Source organism: Nicrophorus vespilloides, unplaced genomic scaffold (genome assembly GCF_001412225.1).
Source record: "Nicrophorus vespilloides isolate i.1.1-1 unplaced genomic scaffold, Nicve_v1.0, whole genome shotgun sequence".
Classification (NCBI taxonomy): domain Eukaryota; kingdom Metazoa; phylum Arthropoda; class Insecta; order Coleoptera; family Silphidae; genus Nicrophorus; species Nicrophorus vespilloides.
Window position 1 is genome coordinate 2,357 of NW_017096065.1, and position 23,835 is coordinate 26,191.

Below are 23,835 nucleotides of genomic sequence, written 5' to 3' on the forward strand. Positions count from 1 at the left end.
GTCACAATGCTGGACAGCTTGATTATATTGTAATGCATTGCATGTTACACATTCATAATATAGAAAAGATTATATAAAAAATAATAAGAAAAACATATTTTATAATAGTATTATGTATAAACAAATAGATACAAACAAACAAAAATACTTAAAAAGATGGTTTAATAAAAATATTATGTATAAACAAATAAATACATAAAAAAATATAAATAAAATATGGATTAATAACAATAATAAAAAATGAATAGAATAAAAGAATGAACAAATAAAAATAATGAAAAAGATGAGAGAAAATGGACATTCCATTTATTCCTCTCCTGTTAAATATTATAATGATGTTCAATGTGCAATGCAATTTTATTTTTATTGTAATTATAAATGTGTATCGTATTTTTCAATACGATCTTATAGATTGTGTAAACTTATATTTCGTTCATGTTTTGTGTCGGGTGTATGTCATGTCTTTGTTTGTTCTTCTGTTTCAGGATTGATTTCATTTTATTTGTATATCATGTAACTAATCGTTACGTTCCCTTTCAGATACCTAGATCATAGCATTTCCTTCTATCCCAAACTTTCCTTATTTTCTTTTTGATTCCTCCCGGGTGTGCGGTCACGCGTTTGCTCTCATTTGCTGTGAATGAGAGCAGCGATTTCCACGTGGCCGCATGTCCAGGTGCTAATTAAAGGTATATCAACTTCTTTCGAAGATGATAACCAGGTATCAATTCAAGCGCAAAACATAGCCTCTGAATTGACTCAAGACCGTTTCGCATATAACCTTCACGAGGTTGCACCTGTTTCATACAGAATATGCAACGGATCTCGTTTTGATCCACTAGATTTACCATATATTGGTTTATCTATGGGATTAAAATTAATCCATCTCCTATTGATTGTAATTAAAATTATTGATTATTCTATATTTTTCATCTTTCTTGTAGAATATATAGAATGGAATTATTAAACTATTGAAACGTGCACTTACACATCTACGTTTGGTCATCTACTGAACTTATGGTGAATTTGCAAACATAAATTACCTGCGAAAAGTCCCAATTCCCGTTTCTTAAGAAAATTCTTCGAAGGTAGATTTTTTCCAGGAATGAACTTTCTTTCGTTATTTTTTTTTTTTTTTAAGTTTTCAAACTAATACTTGAATTAATCAATAGCTTTACATTATCTGCATAAATTTCATTTTTGTTTTAAATATCATTAATCATTGATATTATTAATCATTGATTAATGATGTAAGTACAGTTTAAATTTAAACTGTACTTATTTATTCTTATGTTTGCTTAAGTTGTTTGTTTTTCTTATGTTGGCTGCTTGCTGGTGATTGCAACTTTCAAAAACAGGTGGCCATTTAAAAATATCAACAATCGTTCTGCTCGTTGTCATTTCATTTCATTCCACAGTTGTGGAATAAGTGTTGAAGATGTCTGTTGACGATGTCACGTTGGTTTTCGAGGGTTTCACCCTCGAGTGCAGCAAAAAGGAATTGGCCCAGCACAGTGACTACTTTAAAGCCATGTTCGAGGGGAACTTTACTGAGAGGGACAAGGGTGTTATCAAACTCAATGTAAGTTTAAAACAAATCTCTTGTATTGTGAGTGAGTATTAATTGTTTTTATTTCTTCTGTATTTCATAGGGTGTTGACTTCAGAGCCCTGAGGATTTGCCTCATAATGCTGTGGGACAAAGACTTTGTTCTCACCGATGAAGATATGCCATTGGTATTGCAGACAGCCTGCATGCTGCAGTTTGAGGAAATCATAGAAATTGTCAGGGATAAATTATTAATCAATTTAGATGCAAGCAACTGCCTCAAAGTGTGGTTCTTGACTGAACCACTTAACCTCAAACCATTATATCTTAAGGCAAAGAATTTGGCTATGATGGAGTTCAGGACAATTCACAGTAATGGCACTATATTTAATTTGACTTTCGAAGAGTTGCACCAGTATTTGGCCAACGTACATTTGGATTGCAAGGAGTTCGAAGTGTTCATTGCATTCATGGACTGGCATTATGAGAATGGCAATAATGTGATGGAGTTGCTGTCCTGCTTGGACTTCAATAGGTTGAGCAACAAAGAAATTGGCGAGATGATGATGTACCCGGATGTAAAAAACTCCTTGGCGTTGGTCAACGTCTTAGAATGTGTCGTCGACATTAGGAAAGGTGACAACGTGAAAAACGAACTGGCCGAAAAGCTTTTAAACTGCAATCGTCGGGTCAGCCTGATCGATCCACTCTTCTTCGTCTCCCTTGAAACCGACGCAAAACAGAAAGAGGACGATCATTATAGAGGTATTTATTACACTGCTGTTCCGTGTAGAATGAATTTTTAATGAATTTCTAATTTTTAGATAAATATAAGAGGAGAAGGAGATCATCGAAAATCCTGTGCCATAACAGCGTTTTATTGTATGGTGAGTTTCGTAAACTTGTTAATTATTAAATGATTCTCTAATCGCTGTCCGTTGCAGACCAAAATAATAAAGACTTTTGGAAGGCTGTGGATCTGTGCAAAGACAAATTCAATGGCTATTCGGGATACGAGATTATTGGATACAAGGAGCAGATTTTCCTGTTTGGCGGCGAAGCGAGTTTGGGCACCGGCAATTGGAACACTAATTTTTGGATGTACGATACGATTCGCGAGAGTTGGGACCTGAAGGGCCGTATGCCGTCAGGTCGCAGGCACTTCGAAACGTGTATCATCAAGAATCACGTGTACATAGTAGGAGGAACCGGTAAATTTAGGGTGATTCAGGATAACATGCTCTCATACAATTACGTAAAAAGTGAGTATATTACTATTTAAATTCAGATTTGTTTTAGTTCTAGTAATTAATGGTTTTTTTTTTCTTCTTTAGATATTTGGAGCAAAGAAATAAAGCTTCCCGATTCGGGGCTGAACGTGAAATGCTGCAATTACATGAATCGCCTATTCCTGTTCTATCAGAACCACAAATGCGGATATCTTTATTACCCCGAGAACGGGTGCTTCCAGCAGCTGACCATCGGGGACATGCACTTTCCAAATATCGAGGGTAAATTCGGCGTGTACTGTTACGACGACCGGATCTTCATCAAGGACTCGAAGAGGTTGGTGGAGCTTCGCGTTGTATTGAGCAAGATGCGCATTGTGAAGATATCCGTCCTCCCGAAGACGGCGCTCGAAGTCAGCGAGAAATCGGTGCTCTGCAACGACACGATCTTCAGCCTGTACAAGAACGACAATCGGAACTTCTCCATCGTCAAATTTAATCTGCTGACGCTGAACACCGAATACATCTTTCGCGATATGACAGATTATCGCATTGACAAGTCAAAGTACGTCTTCCACGAGGACTGCAGGGTGTTGGCGCTGCAACATCATCTCAGGCTCTCGGACAAAGACAAGTACGTCAACACCATCGAAAATCTCTTCGCCAAAAGATAACTGTCCTTTAACTAGTCTTTATTAATAGTATTGTACATATTATTGACGGCTGTTATATAGCTAACGTTCGCGTTAAGGAACACTTCTTTTTTTATATATTATCTTCATTTTGAATCCAAACGGCAATAATATTCTCATTCACCAAAAAAGAAATAACTAAAATAGATTAACAGAGATATTTTATTATATTTATATGTATGCATGTAGAGAGACAAGACAAGACAAGAATTCTTAAATATAAATAAAAAATATATTTAGAATAGTATTAAGTAAACGAAAACAAATTGTTTATATTGATATAGACGTGGATTTGCTTAAAGGTAACCAAACTTGAAGAAAAATCTAAATTGTGATAGTGAAGAGAAAAGCCAACGATATTTCGTACCTTAAAATTTATTATTTCTAAAAAAAAAAAAAGAATCACATTTTATATATGTATGTATTGTAATAGATAATAATATGCAACATCATTTATACTTATCAGTTAATTATTATTAATATTATTTGATATACAAAGTTAACATCATGAATGTTTTGTATCGCAACGTCTTTCCTCATTATTTATTATTATTATTATTATGTTTGCAATTGATGTGTGTTTGAAATTATTATTTGTATATATATTAAAAAAAAAAGAAAACAAAAATTAACAACAATAATCATCGACCTTAGCAACAATTATTATTATATATATATCAACATTTAGATAACTTACTTATTGGGGGGGGGGCTACACACTAAAATTTATATATATATCTAAAACAGATTGATCATATCTTTTGTATATTTTCATAATATATATATTTTTATATGAATGTATTTTCTTAATATATTTATTTAAATTTATATATTTTATGTTATGGGGTGTTGGAGGAAATGCTAAAAATCAATAAAATCATTTCCTTCTGCGCGCCATTCTTCACTTCGTACTTCTTGCTTTCCATTATATTTAGTTTTTAAACTATATAAATATATATATAATATGTGTATAATATGATGAGCAAATTGATCTGTCAACGTAAAAAAAAACAAAACTATACAGGGAGGTGGAAGGAGGAGGAGGCCGCTCCTGGCAAAGATCAGTTTCTCATGTTCATCAGCGAAGATAACATTTTAACCTTTAGTCGTCTTCTCTTCTTACGATTAGAGTGAAAGTAATGTGTAGAAAGAAATACAAGGAAAGCAATAATAAAAGATAGAAATTCATCGATAAAGCGCTCGAGAGTTCGTAGGAAAGATGCACGAATGTGGAGAGAATCAAATAGAATATTTGTAGAAAATAAAAAGTGTATTCCGATCGCGGTGGCTGTGGGAGGCGGTTCCGAGGTTCGCCGGGAAAAGAACGCCCCCTGTTTCGAAACGTCGGATGCGGGGGTATCGCGTAAAACATGAAGGAACCAATCGAAAAAAAGAATAACTTGGAGGCCTCGTCCTATGTGTTGCGGATCTTCCCAGGCACGTAATTCTTATCGATGACATTTTCTTGAAGGAACATATGCAGGCATCGCTCGTTCTGCGCCAACGGATGGCCGGCGATTCTAAAAATCAAATTTAGATCCTCACATTAATACACCTTTCTTTCCTTTTCAGTTAATGCTGCGGCAGCTTACTTGTTGATGAATATTTCAAGTCCCTTCCTTCGCTCCTCAATGAACTCCTCCTCGAAGATGCCATCGTCACCTCTGAAAGGCATCTGCCTCTTCCAGGCCTTCCCCGGCAATGGAGGCACCACAATCTTGCTGTCCCTCTCCAGCTCGTTCCTCAACCACTCGAAGTCGCTGTAGCGCCGCCTCACGCACGACTCCTTCACCTTGAACACTGGCAGGTTCGTCTGCAAATTGAAGAGAAGACAGTAATGGGTGATTCACATAAAACTACTCTATATTTAATGCTCTCACTCTCATCTTGACCTCGTAGTCGGTGAACCTCTTCTTGCCTACGCCGATCGTGGTCACCGGATTGACGACGTCTATCTCCAGGAAGTTCGCCGGGGCGGCGTACGCGTCGTCCAAAGTCTGCTTCTTGATGTTCAACCTCCTGGTGGCCTCAGCCGTCTGTTCCGATTCCGCCATCATTCTTATACACCCAGGTACTGTACTTGCTGCACCACAACCACCTCCTCCTCGTCTACGTTCACACCTCCTCCAAAGCTCTCGCCGGATCCCGGTGCGCCTTGGAATCCTCTTCCTGCACCGACAACAAGTGAAAGTCGGACCGCCCCCCGCGAACAAGAGATACACTCTATCCTCCGACACCTCTCACAGAAATCGAGCGAACAAAGCGAACGATAATACCAGCAGCACTGCGGTCCTCCAAATCTGCGGAATCCCTGACGATTGAATCACAAATTATTTTTTTCTTCTTCTTTACGTCGTCCCCCTTCTGACAACTCGCATAACATTAGACTAATTGGTCCGTTGAAACGTCTCCCGATTGTTCTGTCACTTGACAGCTCGAATCAGCTGGCGGGAAATTCGAACACGCCTCTCGTATTCCTATCGCATTCTCGATGCAATCACCAATTTCACTTTAAATCCCAACACAACATCCAATCTTAGCCACGGCCCAATTTAATTACATTTACTTTACAAAACGCAAACTCAAGTAATTGCTGGAAATTGCTGCATCATCGAACAATGTTACTTTGCAGCATTGGTTGTATTAAAGTTTACATTTAATTGACTCGTATCACCTATAAAATAATTTCTCCTTCAAATTTGATCTATATCAATTTGTTTACATTCTTCAACTTGAAATATTCTTTATATTGTAACTAATTATTGTATAGATCAAGTTTGAAGTGTATCTCTTATTTTGAAGATAATTCTCAATCTGTTTACTTGCACCCAAAAGCAATTTGGTCTATTTTTAGATATTAATATTAGCATTGCGTTTAAAAGTTGTTTAATTTTCAATGTTAATATTAACATATACCAAATCAGTTCAGTTTACACGGAAAATATTCAAATTAAACTATTCATTATCTATTTCAAATATTAACATTTTAAATCAATGTTATTATTCATCAATGAATCAACAGTATTCATCTAAAAATATGAACGTATCTTATCAGATTGCGTTGATACTTTGTGCAACAAATTTAAAACAATTGCGACCGATGATGACGTTTCGTATTTGTTTAATTCATTTGTTTTATTTCTTTGAAAATTTCAGTGGTAGACTAATTATTATTAAAAGTTATTCGAGTTACGTGAATACGATGGAGAAGTAACGGATCTAATTGTTTAACAATAATATTTATTTAAAATTAATTTTGTAAATTTTCAATATCTTTGTTTTTTTTTTTTTTCTTAAAACAATTGCGATGCGATATGACGTTTCGTCTGTCGCAACTGTTGGAAACTGCGACAAGTGCTTTTTTACATCCGCTTTTATATTAAATCCATTTATTTGTGTTTTTTTTTTATTATCGTACGCAGGGAAGAAATTTCGTGAGACCGAGATGGATAAGAAGGAGCCGGAGGATGCGTTCAAGTACCACAAGTACTTGAAGCCGCTGGTGAGGTCGGTCTCGACGAGGATCTCGATCGCGCACACCAAGTCCGCGAAGCGCGTCCTCGCACCGTACGTGAATCTGATGCGCAGAGGACGTCGAGTGACTCTTCGTCGTGGCCGCGATAAGTTCAACTTTTTCCTCTCCAAGAGATCGAGCGTGCTGATGAAGAACCTCACCGTCTTCATGGCGAACAGCAACGAGTTGCCGTTGCTTCTGCACGAGACCACAGATGTTTTGAAATCCTTGACGAATTCTTTGGGAGCAAGACTTTACATTATAGATCAATCCACGAATCAGCTTTACCTGTACCAGCACAACGCGCCTTACAAGAAATGCAGGGTCAATTACGAGATCGAAGCCGGTAAATCTTTGGCCGCGTACGTTGCTAAAGTGAAGGAGTACGTTATGGTGGCGGACGTTACCAAAGATCGTAGATTTCCAGAAGGCGTCACCTACAAAGGTATTTCTATTAATTTGTGGCTATTTCAACTGACATTTTTATTCTTTCAGATAACGTGAAATCTGTGCTATGCGTTCCTGTGATGAGCAACTCCGATTGCTTCGCCGTGGTGGAGTTGTATCGCGAGACGGATCAGGATCCTTATGAGAAGCACGATCTGAAGATTGTCGTTTTGGTGTGCGGTTGGGTGGGTTTGGCCATCCAACAGAATCGAGAAGGTATGGTTCTGCACAAGCAGCAGGAGATCAACGATGATCTTCTGCAGCTTGTGTTGGCCTTCTACGGGAATACGGTGACTTTCGAGAACGTTCTTGCTGAAATGCTGGTAATTAACCATCGATCTAAGAATTAGTTTTATTATTCAATAATCGTGATTTTCAGAATTATGCAAAGACGCAGCTGAACGCCGAAAAAGGAGCAGTTTACGTGATAGAGAAGGATCGGACAGATTTCTTTGCTGATGTTTACGATGAGGGAATCATGGCCGGAAAGAATTCGCTGATAAAGAAGAAGTTGAGAGTAAAATTTGGAAAGGAGAAGACGGTGGCAAGTTGGGTGGCCAACCATTGCGAACTGCTCAACGTTAGAGACGTTTACAATGATCCCAGGTGGAAAGCTTCAAATTCAAATAATGCCCACTAATCATTTCGATGTTTCAGGTTCACCAAGGAGATCAGCAAAGATGACGATCAGATGGTCATCAATCGTACTGAACTCTGCATGCCGATGATGGGACGACACGGAATTATGGGTTTGACATTTTTCTTCTCCTACTCTGTACCATCCTCATAACTTTAAACTAATTGAATTTGCATTTCTGTTATAAGGTATAATTACTTTGATTAACAAGAAGAACGGATTTTACTTTACGCAAACTGATGAACACCTGATGCAGACCATCGCCACTTACTGTTCACTGGCTCTGCACTATCAGAGGTCCCTGGAAGCTAACGAATATTCGGTGCGTTTTTATCTAAAATGCACTTCTCGTATTAACTTCTATTTTAGAAATTGAGGATCGAGCAGAACGATGATTTAATTGCTCACCACCTGAAGCCCTGTCCGCACAGCTTGATGGAAATGGAAAACGACGAATTCAGTCTGCCCAGGAATTTCAAAGAGTAAAAGTCTTATCTTGTATTTATTTTTTTTTGCACGTTGACTTTAATCGTTTATGTTTTAGTTTCAATTGGTACATAATGAACGATGACATCGAAATGATGCCCAAGCTCTGCGTGCACATGTTTCGTGATCTCTTCGGGGATGAAATCATCAATAGGTCTGAACTGGACAAGTTCATTATAACATTGAGAAATAGCTACAGGGATATTCCATACCATAATTTTGAGCACGCTTTCAACGTCAGTCACTGCATCTATTCGATCTTGAATAGAAACAAGGAATCTTTTAGCTTGATCGAGGTGATTAATCTAACTATATAAACATGTACGCGTTCGATTAGGATTTATTTTCTGTTCAAGTTGCAAGCGCTGATGGTGGCAGCAACTGTCCACGACGTCGACCACAAGGGCTTCACCAACAGCTACTTATGTAACACCAAGCATTATTTGGCAAGGCTGTACCAGGACGCGCCTTGGGAGAACCATCATTTCTACGTTGCCAACAAAATACTCTCGGTATGATTAATAAGTTAATTGTATTTGTACTTACTTACCTTTTGTAGTTGTACAACATATTTAACAATATGGAGGATAGACATAAGAGGAAGACTTACATGGAGTTGATAGAGCGCGCCGTCCTCGACACGGACTTGGTGAACTACTTCAAGTCGCGCAGCAAGATGATACCGCTCCTGGCCAACGAAGAGTTCGACCTGAAGGTAGCCGAACACATGCAACTGCTGAAGGCCATAATTATGACCGTTTCGGACCTCTCGGTGATGTGCAAACCCTTCTCTGTGCAGCTGCGCGTCTCCTCCTGCCTCTACAGTAATTACTTACCATTCGCAAACGTTCGTGCACTTTAAACTTTTTTTCTCATTCGCGTAGAGGAGTTTTACAATCAGGGCGACATCGAGAAATCGTTGGGACTGCTGCCTCTCTCCATGATGGACAGAGATAAACAGTCGAACGTGCCCGACGATCAGATGAATTTCATCACGATCGTCGTGATGCCGGCGATGACCTTGCTGAAGAAGGTCTTTCCGAACACTGAGGCGCTCTTCACGAATGCCGAGCTGCTGAGGGACACGTGGAGGAAGATTATCGATTCGAGGGGCGAAAAACTGTGGCGACAGTGCGACTCCGTCGTCTCCTGAGCGACCATCATCGTTACATTCATCAAAAAATATATTTTACGTACAATAAAATAAATACTTCATTTCTTTCGACCTTCCGCTACTGCTCTTCGTTTGTTCTTCAATGTCTCTCTTTTTTTTTTTGCTCGGTTTTCTTCCTTTTTTTTTTGTTGTTGTTTTCATATACAAATATGTACAAGTATTTCTTAAACAATAATAATAATAATAATTACATAATTATAAGAGTGTGTGTGAGTGGCGGAGGGGCGAGATGAAATTGCGAAAGTATATAATACGTAACGCACAGAATATGCTCAGTAAATGTGGGTAGGTAAATATTACAAACAAAGATGAAGAAAACAAATTAATGGATAAATTTTGAAAACTTAAAAGGCACTGGAATTGTTTTTTTTTCTCTCGTGTAGAAAATAATACTTTCTTTTCGGTATTCTGTTTTTGTTTCTTCTTTTTTTTTTTTAGAAATCGAGCGCGGGTAATTTGTCCATCAGGCCCCTCACGAATTCGCTCTGCTGCAGATCCTTCCCGGTTTGGTAACTGCGATAAAGAACGGGACAGTCCAGAGAGTTGCAGCACAAGTCTGTGCTTCTGTTGCAACACGATTGACATATCTACAAATACAATATGTGTGTGTTCAATTCCATTCACATTTCAGCAATCATGTATGTATTAACTATACATGATGTTTATGGTCACGTTAATTCAATTTAGATGTTTGCTACTGTTACAGATTGGTGAAGGCTATACATACCTTTTTGGTTTCGTAATAATTGCGTTCCCAAATCCTTAGTTTCTCTTGAAGGATCATCGCAACTTTTTGCGGATTTTGCCAGCATTTGCAGCAAACACCGTCTTTGGTCTGTTGGGTGCAGCAGGCGCAACTCGTCGTCGCAAAGTATTGGGAGATGGTGGTCTTTGGTCCCTTGGACGGCGAGGACACGGGTAACGATTGCATCTGTTTGCGTGGCATCTCATTGAACCTAAATATTTTTGTAGATGATTTATTTGTTACGGATCGAATTGAGATGTACTCACCAGGTGCGCAAATCGGCGCCAATCAGCAGGAGGCATCGATTTATAGGCGGGATAATGATTTTGGTAATGTAATAGATGGCGTTTGGCCTGAGATTGGTGTCTTCGATGAGATCCCACGGACTCCTCACCAGCTTGATCAGAGGAAGACCCGGAGGACCGTTGATTATGACGTAGGGTACTCTTTCTCCGCTCCTCGGTATGTTCCTGTTATCGCTCAACCTCCACTTTTTGGTTAATTCCAGTGCTGGAACGCAGGCGCTCGGCTTATACCCGGCGATTCCGCGAAATTCTTTGGCGAACGTCAAATCCTGTATGCTGACCTTGTTCATCATCAGCTTGTCGAACTGCCGCAGCACGTACTTTTTGATCAGACTCACGTCGCGCGTCTCGAACAGCAGCTTGATACATTTCTCCAGCATCTTCGAGACGGCAGGACAACCGTCGCGCCGCACCGTCTCTATACCTTTGGCATCGAAATCCGGCTTATCCTGGTCATTGGTTTCGTACAGGTATCCCACGTAGCGCTTCTTCGTCTGGAGGATGCACGGGTCGTATACCTTCTCCAGCTTCAAACGTACCGGACTCGGATTCGCATTGGTAACTTCTTCGGCGATTTCTGCGCCTATTCTAAACGCGTCCTTACGACTTCGACCCGGCACCAAAACGAACAGCGAGTCTGTATCTCCGTACACGACTCGCGCATTCCACCTTTCCGTATTCTCCACCAAATTGATGGCCCTCTGCAGAGTCTCTCGACCTTTTGCCACAACGCTGTCGCCGATCTCCACGGCCGGCATTCGACCGCTGAAGTTAGCAGCGGTATAACCGTACGTTACGTTCGCTATGAGCTTCAGACCAAGCTGTCGTGAATGCAGGATCCTCTGCATCGTCTTGTTGCCTTTCTCCTCCTTCATAGCCTTCTTCACCAGCAATCTGGTATCTAAAATCTCTTGCAGCATCTTTGGAAGTATTCCCAGACGAACCTCTTTCTTAACAAATCCGATTCCACAAGGCGAAAAGTTTAATTTGTTATTGTCGAGTAAACGCTTCAACCGTTTCGGCGGCATCTTCAGCTGTGTGGCTCCAAATTCAAAGTACCCGTCCCCGCCCAAATGCTCTATGCGACCCACGCACGTCGAAAAGCAGTAGTTGTATGCTATGATCATAGACGGATACAAGCTCTGGAAGTCGAGGACTATAACTGGGTCCTTGTAGAACTTTGATTCGGGCTCGAGTATCAGCGGCAGATATTCCGGTGCTCGCATCTTGGCGCGTTGCTGCACGCTCGGCGAAACTGGTACGAAATTCAACGGTTTCGCCATCCGCAACATCATCGATTCCACCCTGAATTGCGTTCCGCGTGACAACACCTCGTAGAAGAGTATTCCGAATAAACGTGCCAATTCACTGGTTCTACCGACCAGATCCAGATGCTCCATAAGACGCATTATCCCTCTCACCCTGAACAGGTAATATTCGGCCGTTTTCGCTCTATATTTTGGTACTCGATGGACCCACCAATTGGTCAAATCTCTTAGGCAATAACGAGCGGTCCTCTCGTGCATCACGTGGTAAATGACGTTCTCGAAGGTGTAACTCTGCAGTGCAATCTCGTGCTTCATCAGTCGCCAAAAATCCAAAACGATTCGACCGGTGACCTTTAACTCGCTGTGATGATCCTCGTGGTCGGATTGCTTCATTTTGGAATCTTCTACTATTCTGGATAATTGCGTTAGATAATTTATACCCAGCGTGTAACCGCGATCGATCAGGTAACCCCAGGAGTTCATCTCGATCTCGTAGCCGACGAATATATCGGGATCGTGGGTTTTGACCAGTTCGAGTAATTGTTTATAAAGAGCCAACTCGTCGGCAACGTACAATATTTGATCGCATTCCACTCCGGCGCCATCCAGAAGATCACCGTTCTTCTCTTTGATCGGACTTAGGTTTTGTGTATTCACAGCAATTATCCCAGTGGTCTGCTTCTTATCAGGTACATCTTGCTCCAGGCAATAAAAGATCGCGCGGATGGCGTCGTACTGAGGATCTGGCTTCAGGTTCCCTCTGCACTGCACATGCAATTCCAACACGAGGGTGGTCAACAATTGATGCTCGCTGAGCGATTTGGCCTCTTGTAGATTCTCCAGTGACATCTCGAAGCCGTGAGTATTATTCATCGTCGCCCCGCTTATGCGACACGACTCGTCCAGTTTAGCCTTCACCTCGTTATACTCCCTCCTGCAGATCTCCTCCCTCGTCGGAGGCTTTTTCACCGGCTCCAATACGCAATCCTCTTGCGAACATTCTTCCAATCTGAAGTGAGCTTTGGCGTTATCACCGCAAATCTCTTTTCGTGCTTCGTTAATCCCCGAGAAATTGGTATCGAAATCTTCCACATCGTATTTCCCGCCGATCCTCAAAACATTCAGGCCGATCTCCACGCTGCCGGTCACATCCTTTGGATCCCCGTAGTACGGATCCTGGTTTCTGACTAGAGGAAGATCGTACTTGGGCAGCGTGTCCTCGATTAATTTACGGCTCGGCGCAGGTCCCATGTCGATTCTGCCCTTTGTCACGGGCTCTCTGGTCCTCTGCTCGATGATGTACGATAGCTGATCACTTATATTGACTATACATTTCCCCGGGAAGTGGCTGACCGTCGACGATGACGGCAGCGGGAAAAAGTTGTGCCTAATATCGTACTTCTCCGAGGCATTCAGATTCAAATCGGTCTCCTCCGACGGACACAGCTCCACGATCTCCAAGCCGTCGATGTCGCAGCTGTCGTAGTACTCGTCCCCGTCTTGGATGGAGAAGTTCTCGAAGACCGAATTGTTCGGTCGAAAGTTTCCGTATCCTGTGCTCGCGCTGTTGGAGATGGTGGTGGTGCAGGTGACGGCCGCCGGCGGTGGTTGCGACGGTCTCTCCTTCTCCACAACATGCTCCATCTTCACGCATTTGGATTTGCTATCACACACACTTATCGTCTCAAAGTTATCACTATCTGACGATTCAGTCTTTGGCAAGCTGCAAATGCAAAAGTTATTGGAAAATAACTGGAAAATAAACTTATATAAACAACACCGAACATACTTGCAAAAAAAAATAATAAGACAACAAAACAATAAAGTACGGACCAACTGCAATACCGCATCAAATCAATCAATTCAATTCTATATTGCAGTCGCGCTATATATAAGAATACTAGTTTTCTCAAAATAAAAAGCAGTACGAAATAGATGATGGTAATAATATGAAACTCACTTTGTTTCAGTCGATTCGATGCTCCTCTTCTTCGGAGAATGAACCATGACCGGAAGCGTTTGAAACAGAGCGCGCGATGCCGTCGTCTTCCTCGGAACCTTCTTCTTGGAATTCATTAATTCTCCGTCGGAGGAATCATCCTCCCCATCGAGTTGAGCAATCTTCCGCCTCTTCGAGTAAATGCCATTCAGGGTCTCAACGTCCTCCCCAGTTTTTTCCGTGTTACCGTCGAATTCTGGTAGGTTGAACTCGAACGTGGACGGCATCTCAGGCGTGAGGATGGCGTTCAACGACATCGTCAAATCCAACTCGTTCTCCTCTTCCTCCTCCTCCTCCCCTTGGCCTTTGGAAACCTGTGACAGTATGCTGTCCAACTCCAGGTCGTCGTCGTCGTTGAGCAAGTTTAACAAGTCCTCGGCGTCCTGCTCGATGAGCGTGTTGTCCGTCAGAGTGTCGTTCGCGAAGCTGTTGTCCAGGAAGCTGGGCTCCTCTTCGAGCTTCTTCTCGAGCAGCGCTTTGAACTTTACGTCGCTGGGACACGGCTTCACATCTTTGCCACGATTCTGCGTCAGGATCTCCTCCAGCTCATCTTCCCTTCCCATCTTCAAGCGCCTCTGCCTCTCGTCCTCCCGTATATAGTCTATACCCGGATTGGACATTTTACCAATTTCCGCGCGATTCAATATATCCTCTTCAAGAGCGTCCACCTCGATGCTGCAGACGCTCATCTTCTTCGTCCTGAACTTAAACTTTGCTAACTTGATCATATTCATGCCGTGCAGATTGTAGTCGATCATGAACTGCTGATGGTACGGAATGTGCGCCTCGTGCGGCTGGAAGCATCTGCCCATTATCGAACTGTTCTCCAACAAGGAACATGCTTTGCGGACGAACCGCGGATTGTAAAAAGAGATTTTCAGGAAAAGAGCCTCCTTAGCATGGTAACCATAGAATGGTCTGAAAGAAACACACAAGCATTTTAAATCACATCTTTAAAAACTACCACTTCAACTATACTTACACTGAAGAGATTAATTCTATATTATAGACGTGTTGTTGTTTGGAGGAACCTTGACCCATGGAGATGTTGATTGCTTCGTCCAACGTTCTGGCAATCCTATGCTTAATCGAAATGTCATCAGTTTCCTCGTATGGTACATATATGTAAGGAAACACTCCATGTACGTGAACGCACGCCTTAACACCTGCAATTATATGATTATCCATTATATTAATCTACATTCCGCAAAATTTACTTAGTTCTCGTTCATAACTTACATTCCTATTTTATCTATTAATGCAACATTACATAATTGATTTTAAAATAAATGTAAAGTGAATTATTTTATATTGGCAGAATTTATTTATAATTTATATTTATACACTTTGCAAATCTTTTTACAGTAAGTTACATATATAAATAATTGTTTTGCGAATACTATATTTATTCAAGTGTATAATAATTGATTTAAATAATCAATTAATATTTCCGCTTCGATTAAATTTGAATTTTCTATTATATGCTACCCGCCGAGCACGTGCGCTAATTTGGTTGCCATACAAAACAATTGCAATAAACGTCAAACCCGACTTGATATTGCTTATGGTTTTTGCGATGCTGTAACGCAATTAGAGACTACTTGATGGAATGAATCTGAAAGATGCATGAAGTGTTTGTGCAATGCTATCATGTGTATCGATTGAATGCTTCTGCTCTTCACAACGATGAGCCTGGTGCAAATGATTTCGAGTGTGTGTGTGTGGGGGGGAAGAAGGAGGTTTGTGCTGGATGAAACAAAAGCCCACTATCTGTTACCGGCATCGGATGAGGCGTAGATCCTGATCACCGGAACCCTCTCGACCACCTCACCCCTGAACTCGGAATTGAAGACGTCCAAGTCGTGCACGGGTTTGGCGGTGTAAAAGTCCATGCAGTTTATGCGAAAGCTCGCCATCTCTCTCTCTCTCTCTGGCTCTTCGTCTTCACCGGTCTCCTTAAAACATGTTGTTCAGAAATTCCTCGAAGCCGTAAACAAACAACACCGACAACAACAACAACAACGAAAACATTGTCAAAAAATTTGCTTGTTGCTCACTGGACCAGTCCTGCCAACCCGGCATAAACCCGGGAATTCGCACAAGCAAAAAAAAAAGGAAGTAAGCTTCATCGAAAAACTTAATTCGCATTAGCAATTATATTAAATATCTATATTTCTTATCGCAACTGCTATAAATTACATTGTTAACGCATCTCTTACAGATTCGTTGGATGAGCGGGGATTTTCTCTTCGTACGATTGGTAGAACCGTTTGTTATTTTTTTCTTGAGCGTTTGAAAGTTAACGGTCGTATTCAAAGCATTCAAAAGTCGTTTGCGATTCAGACGATACACTAATTCATTTTACACGCAGTTTTTTTTTTGTGACTCTTGTTTTTCTTCGATTTACGATGGCGCAGTTCAGATACGTAAGCGAAATCAGCAGTCTTGTGAACGTTGATGGACCTTTGACGAAGGGCCCGGTACCCCGATGGCAGAGACTGAAGGGTCTGGAGAACACCTCCAGTTCCTCATCTCTGAACGTCTCGAAAAAAAGCAGAACTCCGTCGAAGAAGAGCGCCGCCGACAAGAAGAAAACCCCGTCGAAGACGCCCAGAGGGAAATCACCGGGTCGCATCAATACACCGGGGAAGACGCCGTGCGGCGGAGGTGGAGACAGGTTCATTCCATCCAGGAGCGCCACAAATTTTGATCTCGGACATTTCAAGTTGTGCCATCCGGAGAGCCTCAGCGACAGTCCCACCAAGAAGGAGATGGAGGTAATATAAATTGTTGTGTGCACTTTGATTGCTCGATATTTCATTTGTTTACATTTTTGTTACTGTAGAGATTGATGTGTGAGAACCTTCATGGCATGGACATCAACAAGCAGAGGATATTGGCGTATCAGAAGAAGGCTCCAACAGCTCCAGATGGTTTTCAAAATCCTATGAGGGTGCTTTACACACAGAGCAAAACACCTGCTTCGGTGAAGAATGTGCAGAGGTACATTCCACAGGCCCCCGATCGTATCCTAGATGCTCCAGACATTATTGATGATTATTACCTGAACTTGATTGATTGGAGTGGAAACAATGTTCTGGCTGCTGCTTTGGGCTCTCATTTATATCTCTGGGATGCTGGTAAGTTCAATATCTACCACATTACGGTTCAGTTTGATTAGTTTGCACCAAAAGATATAGATAGAATGATATCCAAATATTTGGGAACTTTATATAAAGCTCTGATTTACTTATAATCCTAGTAAGTTTGATTGCTTTGTAGAAAGAGATTCAAGAATTTATGTTCTATTCAATTAATCTATTGTGCTAATGGTCAAGCTTCATATTTATTATATGAAGAAAATAGAAAATGGTCAATATTTCATAGATTTTGGGAACATCTTATATAGAAATATAGGACATTGTTTCATAATTTCGTCTACCTGATATTCTCAGTAACATTTCTATTTCTTTAGTCCGCTGGATGTTTTTCTTTATTGTTCCGTGAGGTGCTTTTATGTATTGACCAACTGCTCTATTTCTTGTTGTGCTCTTTCTTCACTGTCAAAACCGTTTCTTTGTTATTTTTTCTTCCCATTCAACACTGTATTTCCATTATTGTGTTCCTTTTACTGAAAAAAAAACAATTGTTTTCAGGTACTGGAAAGATTGAGCAATTGATGGAGCTGGAAGGCAACGATTACATCTGCTCGGTATCATGGATACAGGAAGGCGACTTCTTAGCTGTAGGTACGATGTCCGGCACTACCGAGCTATGGGATTGCGCGAAATCGAAGCGTCTTCGTGTGATGGACGGACATTCGGCTCGCGTTGGATCTTTGGCGTGGAACAACTACGTGCTGACGAGCGGTTGCAGGAGCGGTCAGATCCTCCATCACGACGTGAGGCAGCGCGAGCATATAGTGGCCACCATACCCGGACACACGCAGGAGGTGTGCGGCCTGAAGTGGTCGACGGATGGTAGATACCTGGCCAGCGGCGGCAACGACAACGTGCTGAACATCTGGCAGGGCGTGAGCGGGGCGCACCACACGGGCACGACCCCGTTGCACGTGTTCACCGCACATCAGGCTGCGGTGAAGGCGTTGGCCTGGTGCCCGTGGCAGCAGCACGTCCTTGCCAGCGGCGGCGGCACCGCCGATCGTCACATCCGCTTCTGGAACTGCAACACCGGCGTGTGCGTCAACTCCGTCGACACCAAGTCGCAGGTGTGCGCTCTGCTCTGGTCCACCAACTACAAGGAGATCGTCTCCGGTCACGGCTTCGCCAACAACCAGCTGATCATCTGGAAGTACCCGGGCATGACGAAGGTTACAGAGTTGACCGGACACACGGCTAGGGTGCTGCATCTCGCTATGTCTCCGGACGGATCCACCGTGCTCTCAGCTGGTGCCGACGAGACGCTGCGTCTTTGGAAATGCTTCGTGAAGACTGCCGCCAAAGAGAAGGAACCGACACACGTCAGATCCAAACCGAGCGTCTTCAAGCAATGCATCCGTTAACCGTTTAGGTATTTAACTAATTCTAATAACCCGACTGTTGATTATTTTATCTCTAATTCTATATATATTTTCTTAATTTATATTATTATATTTCTTACTTATTTGTCAAGTATTGCCTCTACCAACCCATATGTATATTGTGATTTAATAAAGATATTTTTTTAAAATATTAATATTTAAAAACAAACGTGAAACAAGACTGTACCTGAAGCTGCTGCTGCTGCGTATTCCGCGAAGATTGTCTGAAGATGACCATGAATTATTCAAAGTTTGCTCGCCGTGTGCATAAGATATTAGCGCACCGAAATTCCCTCTCAACATATTCCATCCTTCCTCCTCGCTTCCCACTCGAACGCGTTTCCTGCAACTTTAATGCATTCCATAATGAAATACACCGAGCGGAAGTTTTGTATTTTTATGGTAGTTTATTGCCATCCTTTTAAAGCCCAGCTAGTTTTCATCCAACCGAAGGAAACATAATAAATCTACCGATTTGCTGCGGTATATACTAACACGTATATTGATTTAATTAACTGCGCCTTCGAATAACGACACCATCAACCTGTATATAAACTATAAATTACTAAATTTTAAATAATTTAACTGATGCTAACATTCGTACTTTTATGATATTTCTCGAACTTCGCATTTTATTGCTCTTTCGTATGTCTTTTAGTAATCATAGTTTAATTGATAAACGAAAAACGACAACATTATATCATTTTTCTCAATAAGTATGAATGTCAGTATTAATATGAAATATGCATAACACGAATATACGATTTTCGTACAATTAATGTAATCGGTGCTGAAAAATTGTGATTTGTAATTAAAAGAAGAAATAATAATAATAAGTGATTGCGTGCTGTAAATGTCATTGTCGGGGTTGTTCGTGTTTTAGCCCCCCGGTGATGGAAAGCTAATTAATTTACATAAAATTGTGACCTGAGAGCGTTTTCCACACCTCTAATTGGTGCAGATTAATTGCTTCCGGCATTATTATTGTTTTTTTCTTCTTTCTCTTTTCATTTACAAAACCTCGATTGTTATGTTCGTGCCTGTGTAATGAGATAGATGCAACCGGAGATAGATTGTTACAACATAGATAATGTGTGTGTATAACACAATCGCATTCGCACGAAATCTAACTGTGGAATCCGATATGCAGCGGTCCTAAATCAAAAGCTACGCTATCATATCTAGTATGTGTGTGGCTGTGTGTTTGAGAGAGACAGGGAGAAAGAGGTCAGGTTAAATAGCTCCAAATTGGCGATTGTTCTTGCCACGCACAATGGGATGATTTAATATTGAAATTAACGCCCGAAAGCGACGTGGAATATCAGAAACGCATTCCGCATCGCCTCTGCATATGACAAAAGGAATGTTTTGGATTCCTCCGTCGACGGCATTGTTCCCTCGTGTTCTGTTCTTCGACCGACGAAGTGCGATACGGTTTGTCGAGGCGGGGGAGGCAGCGAAATTTGCACATGAAAAGCGTACCGTTTTGTTTCATGCCTCCAACCCCCCTGCTGCTGCCGTCGACGAACAAACACGCGCTCCGTCGCATTCCAATACTAATCCGGAATTGAATTATCACCATTTAGTCTTTAAACGGTCTGTGTGCATCCGATGTATCTTCGAAACAGTAGTAGTTCGCAAAAATCTAACATCTAAACTTTTAACTTGCGCAAAACTTTAAAAGAGATTTAAAATCAAATGCTTCGATTATGCAACAATTTTAAATTTATGATAAGGTGACTTTAGTGTTGCATAACAAAACCGACGCCCTCCATTAGCAACATTCTCAAATACTTTGACAACTGAAAAAAATAGCTTTATTTTTCAACTATTTGATATTGCTTTTCACGTTCTTACAATATCCTTTCAATTTTGTTGATTGGAGCGTTCGAAACTTTGATTTAACTAGTTTATTATAATTATGATCATGCTTACCATAAATGAAGAATTCTGCTACTGAACTAATACACACGAATTTGAACCTGTTGCAGATGATAATAATAATAACGTATCCATTGGCAACTGCAACAAATAAGAAAACAAAATATACACCCTGTTTATGGCTAACCGTAACATAAAGATTTCTGATTGCGGCCGAGGAAATGATGACGACGGCGACGGGGGAGAGGTAATTCGAGTTCGTGCGGATTCCCATTTCCATTCCTTCGCCGTTGTCGAAATGGGGGACGCATCGGAAAACCGAACCTAACACCCTGCCGATGCCGCTGGTAACTCGCAGGTAACTCTCGAGGAAACAATCCCAGGGATTCGGAATCTATTTGTAATAAAATACATCCCCCATTCCGGCGAGAGAGAGAGAGAGTGAGAGGATTCGCACAGGATTCTAATTTATGGAAACGTCAATAACAAAAATAATTGAAAAACATGTTGATGTTTTACGTTGCCTGGCAACAACTGAATCGGGGTGTATGTGTATGTCATTCGCATTTACTTGGCAAGTAGAGCGTCGCTTCGGATTAGAGCTAAGCAAATCCACGCTCTTGCAGAATGAGTTGATGAGCGCGGATGCGCCTTTTAACGTCGCGAGACGCTTTGATGGATGCAGGAGGAGCGCGTCCTCTCCGCATCGGCGACTCCTTGTCTCTTCCTTTTCCCCGGTCTTCATCAAATTCAATTATGATTGTGCGCCATCCCGGAAACGATAATCGATTTTAAGCTGAAGATTATTAAATTATTCAGGCGCATTTCGGTGAGAAGATGGGTGTTTAATCGGTGTTTCGCTTGCTACCTGCGACGACCGTTCTCATCCCCCCCCCTTAACCATTTTCTTTCATCCTCACCCTCTCTCTACGATACACACACACACATACACCCCAAAATGCCCACCTCACGCACCTCCAAATTCAAATGCAATCCCACCCCAATGTACACGCCACGGGAGCTTATGCATACGGAATTTAGAAATCAATACGATCGCAATTAAACACCGGAGGTGTGGCAACGCGAGGACGGATTTCCTTGGTTGCCTGGCAATGCGCTCAAAGTCGAAGAAACAAAAACAGTTTTGATAGATGACACACCGCTGTCACACGGTATTGAAATGCGAATCCTACCCGGCGCATCCATCCCACTGCTGCGAAACGACTGCAGAAAAAAAAATGTTTATTGTGAAATTAAATGATAAATGATGGAAATTATCAGTATCAATCCAAATTATAGTTGTTTACGTTAAAAATCAACGGCAGATCGACGTCATTTTTACTTGTCATCGTGAGAGGACTACTGTCACTTAACAACATCTTAACGTGTCTCTAACAGTTACATAAAAATGTAAATATTCAATTTTAAAGTATTTTTCATGTTTAACGATCCATTAAAATATTTTGAATATAAACGTCAAATATTAATTGGTCGCAGCATCAGCATTAAATAATTGTAACATTTACAAAATAATTGAAATTATAGGACAAATGATACATTTGCATGTGGATAATTATTCGACAAATTTAATTAAAATTAATCACGAAATTAAATCGATATCAGATTAACAGCAATGATAACGTATTATTTTTAACTTTTAGTTTATGTACATTTTCATATATATTTATTTTGTTTTTTCCATTCTATTTTCATAATTAATAAAGCATTATTAGTGCTCAGCGTTAATGGACTTAATTATGGGATAACATTACATAGTGAATGATCATAATTTCGCTAATTCAATTAAAACTGATTCGAATCGATTCATTTACTATTGTGTTTAAACTGTTTTATAATGATTTCTCCTATTGTATTGTATTTTTATATTTGATACGAGTATCGAACTCAGAACTTTTGTGTCAAAATGTGCGTCTTTTTGCGCTATTTGAATATCAAATTGAACCACAAGAGGGAGTTCTTCGGATTTTGAATTTCAACCGAATCAGTTGGTCGGCGTGCGTTCGCCTCTTATGCGCAGTGGGGGGACGCTTAGTCCGCTTAGTCGTGTTTCGCTGATCGCTGAGTCTGCGTGAGCTCCCGTTTTGAATGATCAAAAGTGTGATGCAATCCATTCAAATCCAATGAATTACCCTGTTTTCTAATGAAATCCATCTCCAGAGATCATGTTCCAATTGGATCTTGGTAATTATATGTTATAATGCATAATTTATTTTCTCAATTAACGATAATTGCGTTTCCGTTTTATTACCTACATTTCCTGATTCGTTCGTTTTCATTTGTATCGCAATTGCAGTTGAAAACTAACGATTATTTCAGCTAATTTATTTATTAGTAATAATGACGCGTTTAAAAACAAAATGGCGGAGGGACGCCACCGATCCGGCGAAATAGCAACAACGCATTTTTTTTTTGTTAGTGCATAAAACCCGTGACGTAGTTCTATGCGTTCAGTGCGCATGTCACGTCAGCGCGGTTGCAGTTATGCGCTTCACTCTCTTAAGTCGACATCGGTGAAAATTCGCGGATTTCCATTAATTAAATATGGATGCAAGGTATTCAAAATACCAGGTCGTTCTGTGTGTTTTTCACGTTCGCAGTGAAACGCATAGAATGGCAAGACCGTCTGTGCTAAAACCTTCTCGAGGTGCATCCGTTAAGGTTTTTGCTCGTATTCGTAATATGCGAGCAATCACCGACAGATCACAGCGGATCTAGGGGCTCGCGTTTTCCCCGAAATTTCATTTCTTTATATCGCGACAGGTGTCGTTAAGAAAAGTTTTGACCATTAGCCGATTCTTAGTCTTACATTCTGATTTACAGTGTTTTGAGCGTTATTTTGAAAACAAGTTTAAGGCTTCGGCTCTTGTTCTTCAACCGTGATTGCAGTTACTCTTTTAAATCTCGTTACTCAATTTGCTATACATTTATTAATATTAGAATCACGTGAGTGTTAACATTCCGGGTATTTTGTGCGTATTTTTTGCTAAATTTTCGCGAGTGTTCGTGAGTGCCAACCAACAACGAGGGCTGAGATGGAGATATGCAGAGATGCAGATGCAGTTGGTGATGAAGACATCAAGTAGTAAGTGATTTTATACCACACGGGATTCAAAACAAGCAGCCCTCCCCCATCAGCTTAAAAATATATTTTCATAATTTCAATTATTTTCTTAAATTCTTTTCAGGTTTTCATAATTCAATTTTGATTACTGCGCCTATTCAAATTTTTGAATTGCATCTTTTTCTTAACTTCTTTTCAGGTTTTTATAATTTAAATTCTTACTACGCCAATTTTAACTCCTTTTCTTAAATTCTTTTCAGGTTTTTATATTTTGAAATTAATGCGCCA

General features: G+C 40.7%; 5 protein-coding genes and 1 long non-coding RNA gene across 6 annotated transcripts; 3 read left to right on the forward strand and 3 right to left on the reverse strand.

The window, feature by feature from the left end:
• The first annotated feature begins 1,311 nt into the window (after window positions 1-1,311).
• LOC108569332 (kelch-like protein 38) lies at window positions 1,312-4,026 on the forward strand. Its single transcript, XM_017930842.1, has 5 exons — window positions 1,312-1,582; window positions 1,653-2,313; window positions 2,373-2,435; window positions 2,493-2,810; window positions 2,883-4,026. The coding sequence occupies exons 1-5, from the start codon at window positions 1,439-1,441 to the stop codon at window positions 3,449-3,451; spliced, it is 1,755 nt and encodes a 584-aa protein (XP_017786331.1). The 5' UTR covers window positions 1,312-1,438; the 3' UTR covers window positions 3,452-4,026.
• Window positions 4,027-4,263: 237 nt separating this feature from the next.
• On the reverse strand, window positions 4,264-5,904 carry LOC108569334 (sorting nexin-12). The gene is made up of 3 exons (XM_017930844.1): window positions 5,350-5,904; window positions 5,062-5,282; window positions 4,264-4,989 (listed from the first exon to the last, which is right to left on the reverse strand). The coding sequence occupies exons 1-3, from the start codon at window positions 5,524-5,526 to the stop codon at window positions 4,884-4,886; spliced, it is 504 nt and encodes a 167-aa protein (XP_017786333.1). The 5' UTR covers window positions 5,527-5,904; the 3' UTR covers window positions 4,264-4,883.
• Window positions 5,905-6,761: 857 nt separating this feature from the next.
• Window positions 6,762-9,778, forward strand: LOC108569333 (cAMP and cAMP-inhibited cGMP 3',5'-cyclic phosphodiesterase 10A-like). The gene is made up of 11 exons (XM_017930843.1): window positions 6,762-6,823; window positions 6,892-7,428; window positions 7,479-7,753; window positions 7,810-8,036; window positions 8,088-8,179; window positions 8,256-8,389; window positions 8,437-8,549; window positions 8,612-8,849; window positions 8,910-9,065; window positions 9,113-9,377; window positions 9,438-9,778. Exons 1-11 carry the CDS (start codon window positions 6,784-6,786, stop codon window positions 9,704-9,706), a joined length of 2,346 nt encoding a protein of 781 aa, XP_017786332.1. The 5' UTR covers window positions 6,762-6,783; the 3' UTR covers window positions 9,707-9,778.
• A 360-nt stretch (window positions 9,779-10,138) lies between these two features.
• Window positions 10,139-16,129, reverse strand: LOC108569336 (DNA polymerase zeta catalytic subunit). The gene is made up of 6 exons (XM_017930845.1): window positions 15,822-16,129; window positions 15,027-15,210; window positions 14,006-14,962; window positions 10,739-13,768; window positions 10,455-10,683; window positions 10,139-10,314 (listed from the first exon to the last, which is right to left on the reverse strand). The coding sequence occupies exons 1-6, from the start codon at window positions 15,958-15,960 to the stop codon at window positions 10,162-10,164; spliced, it is 4,692 nt and encodes a 1,563-aa protein (XP_017786334.1). The 5' UTR covers window positions 15,961-16,129; the 3' UTR covers window positions 10,139-10,161.
• Window positions 16,130-16,271: 142 nt separating this feature from the next.
• On the forward strand, window positions 16,272-18,703 carry LOC108569330 (cell division cycle protein 20 homolog). Its single transcript, XM_017930841.1, has 3 exons — window positions 16,272-16,821; window positions 16,890-17,184; window positions 17,701-18,703. The coding sequence occupies exons 1-3, from the start codon at window positions 16,453-16,455 to the stop codon at window positions 18,564-18,566; spliced, it is 1,530 nt and encodes a 509-aa protein (XP_017786330.1). The 5' UTR covers window positions 16,272-16,452; the 3' UTR covers window positions 18,567-18,703.
• LOC108569331 lies at window positions 17,525-20,598 on the reverse strand. The gene is made up of 3 exons (XR_001891330.1): window positions 20,520-20,598; window positions 18,772-18,933; window positions 17,525-17,675 (listed from the first exon to the last, which is right to left on the reverse strand). It is a non-coding gene; the product is annotated as an uncharacterized LOC108569331 (long non-coding RNA).
• Window positions 20,599-23,835: the final 3,237 nt, after the last annotated feature.

What these genes read in the sequence shown, in the direction of transcription:
- LOC108569332 (XM_017930842.1), top strand. Translation starts at nt 1,439, where the DNA reads ATGTCTGTTGACGATGTCACGTTGGTTTTCGAGGGTTTCACCCTCGAG. An exon ending in AGAGGACGATCATTATAGAG is followed by an intron (nt 2,314 to 2,372) that starts GTATTTATTACA and finishes TCTAATTTTTAG; the next exon opens with ATAAATATAAGAGGAGAAGG. An exon ending in CTCATACAATTACGTAAAAA is followed by an intron (nt 2,811 to 2,882) that starts GTGAGTATATTA and finishes TTTCTTCTTTAG; the next exon opens with ATATTTGGAGCAAAGAAATA.
- LOC108569334 (XM_017930844.1), bottom strand. Translation starts at nt 5,526, where the DNA reads ATGATGGCGGAATCGGAACAGACGGCTGAGGCCACCAGGAGGTTGAAC. An exon ending in ACTACGAGGTCAAGATGAGA is followed by an intron (nt 5,283 to 5,349) that starts GTGAGAGCATTA and finishes TTCAATTTGCAG; the next exon opens with ACGAACCTGCCAGTGTTCAA. An exon ending in CTTGAAATATTCATCAACAA is followed by an intron (nt 4,990 to 5,061) that starts GTAAGCTGCCGC and finishes TTTGATTTTTAG; the next exon opens with AATCGCCGGCCATCCGTTGG.
- LOC108569333 (XM_017930843.1), top strand. Translation starts at nt 6,784, where the DNA reads ATGACGTTTCGTCTGTCGCAACTGTTGGAAACTGCGACAA. An exon ending in GGGACGACACGGAATTATGG is followed by an intron (nt 8,180 to 8,255) that starts GTTTGACATTTT and finishes TTCTGTTATAAG; the next exon opens with GTATAATTACTTTGATTAAC. An exon ending in CGTCTCCTCCTGCCTCTACA is followed by an intron (nt 9,378 to 9,437) that starts GTAATTACTTAC and finishes TCATTCGCGTAG; the next exon opens with AGGAGTTTTACAATCAGGGC.
- LOC108569336 (XM_017930845.1), bottom strand. Translation starts at nt 15,960, where the DNA reads ATGGCGAGCTTTCGCATAAACTGCATGGACTTTTACACCGCCAAACCC. An exon ending in ATCGAATCGACTGAAACAAA is followed by an intron (nt 13,769 to 14,005) that starts GTGAGTTTCATA and finishes TTGCATTTGCAG; the next exon opens with CTTGCCAAAGACTGAATCGT. An exon ending in GGCGCCGATTTGCGCACCTG is followed by an intron (nt 10,684 to 10,738) that starts GTGAGTACATCT and finishes AAAAATATTTAG; the next exon opens with GTTCAATGAGATGCCACGCA.
- LOC108569330 (XM_017930841.1), top strand. Translation starts at nt 16,453, where the DNA reads ATGGCGCAGTTCAGATACGTAAGCGAAATCAGCAGTCTTGTGAACGTT. An exon ending in CCACCAAGAAGGAGATGGAG is followed by an intron (nt 16,822 to 16,889) that starts GTAATATAAATT and finishes TTGTTACTGTAG; the next exon opens with AGATTGATGTGTGAGAACCT. An exon ending in TTTATATCTCTGGGATGCTG is followed by an intron (nt 17,185 to 17,700) that starts GTAAGTTCAATA and finishes AATTGTTTTCAG; the next exon opens with GTACTGGAAAGATTGAGCAA.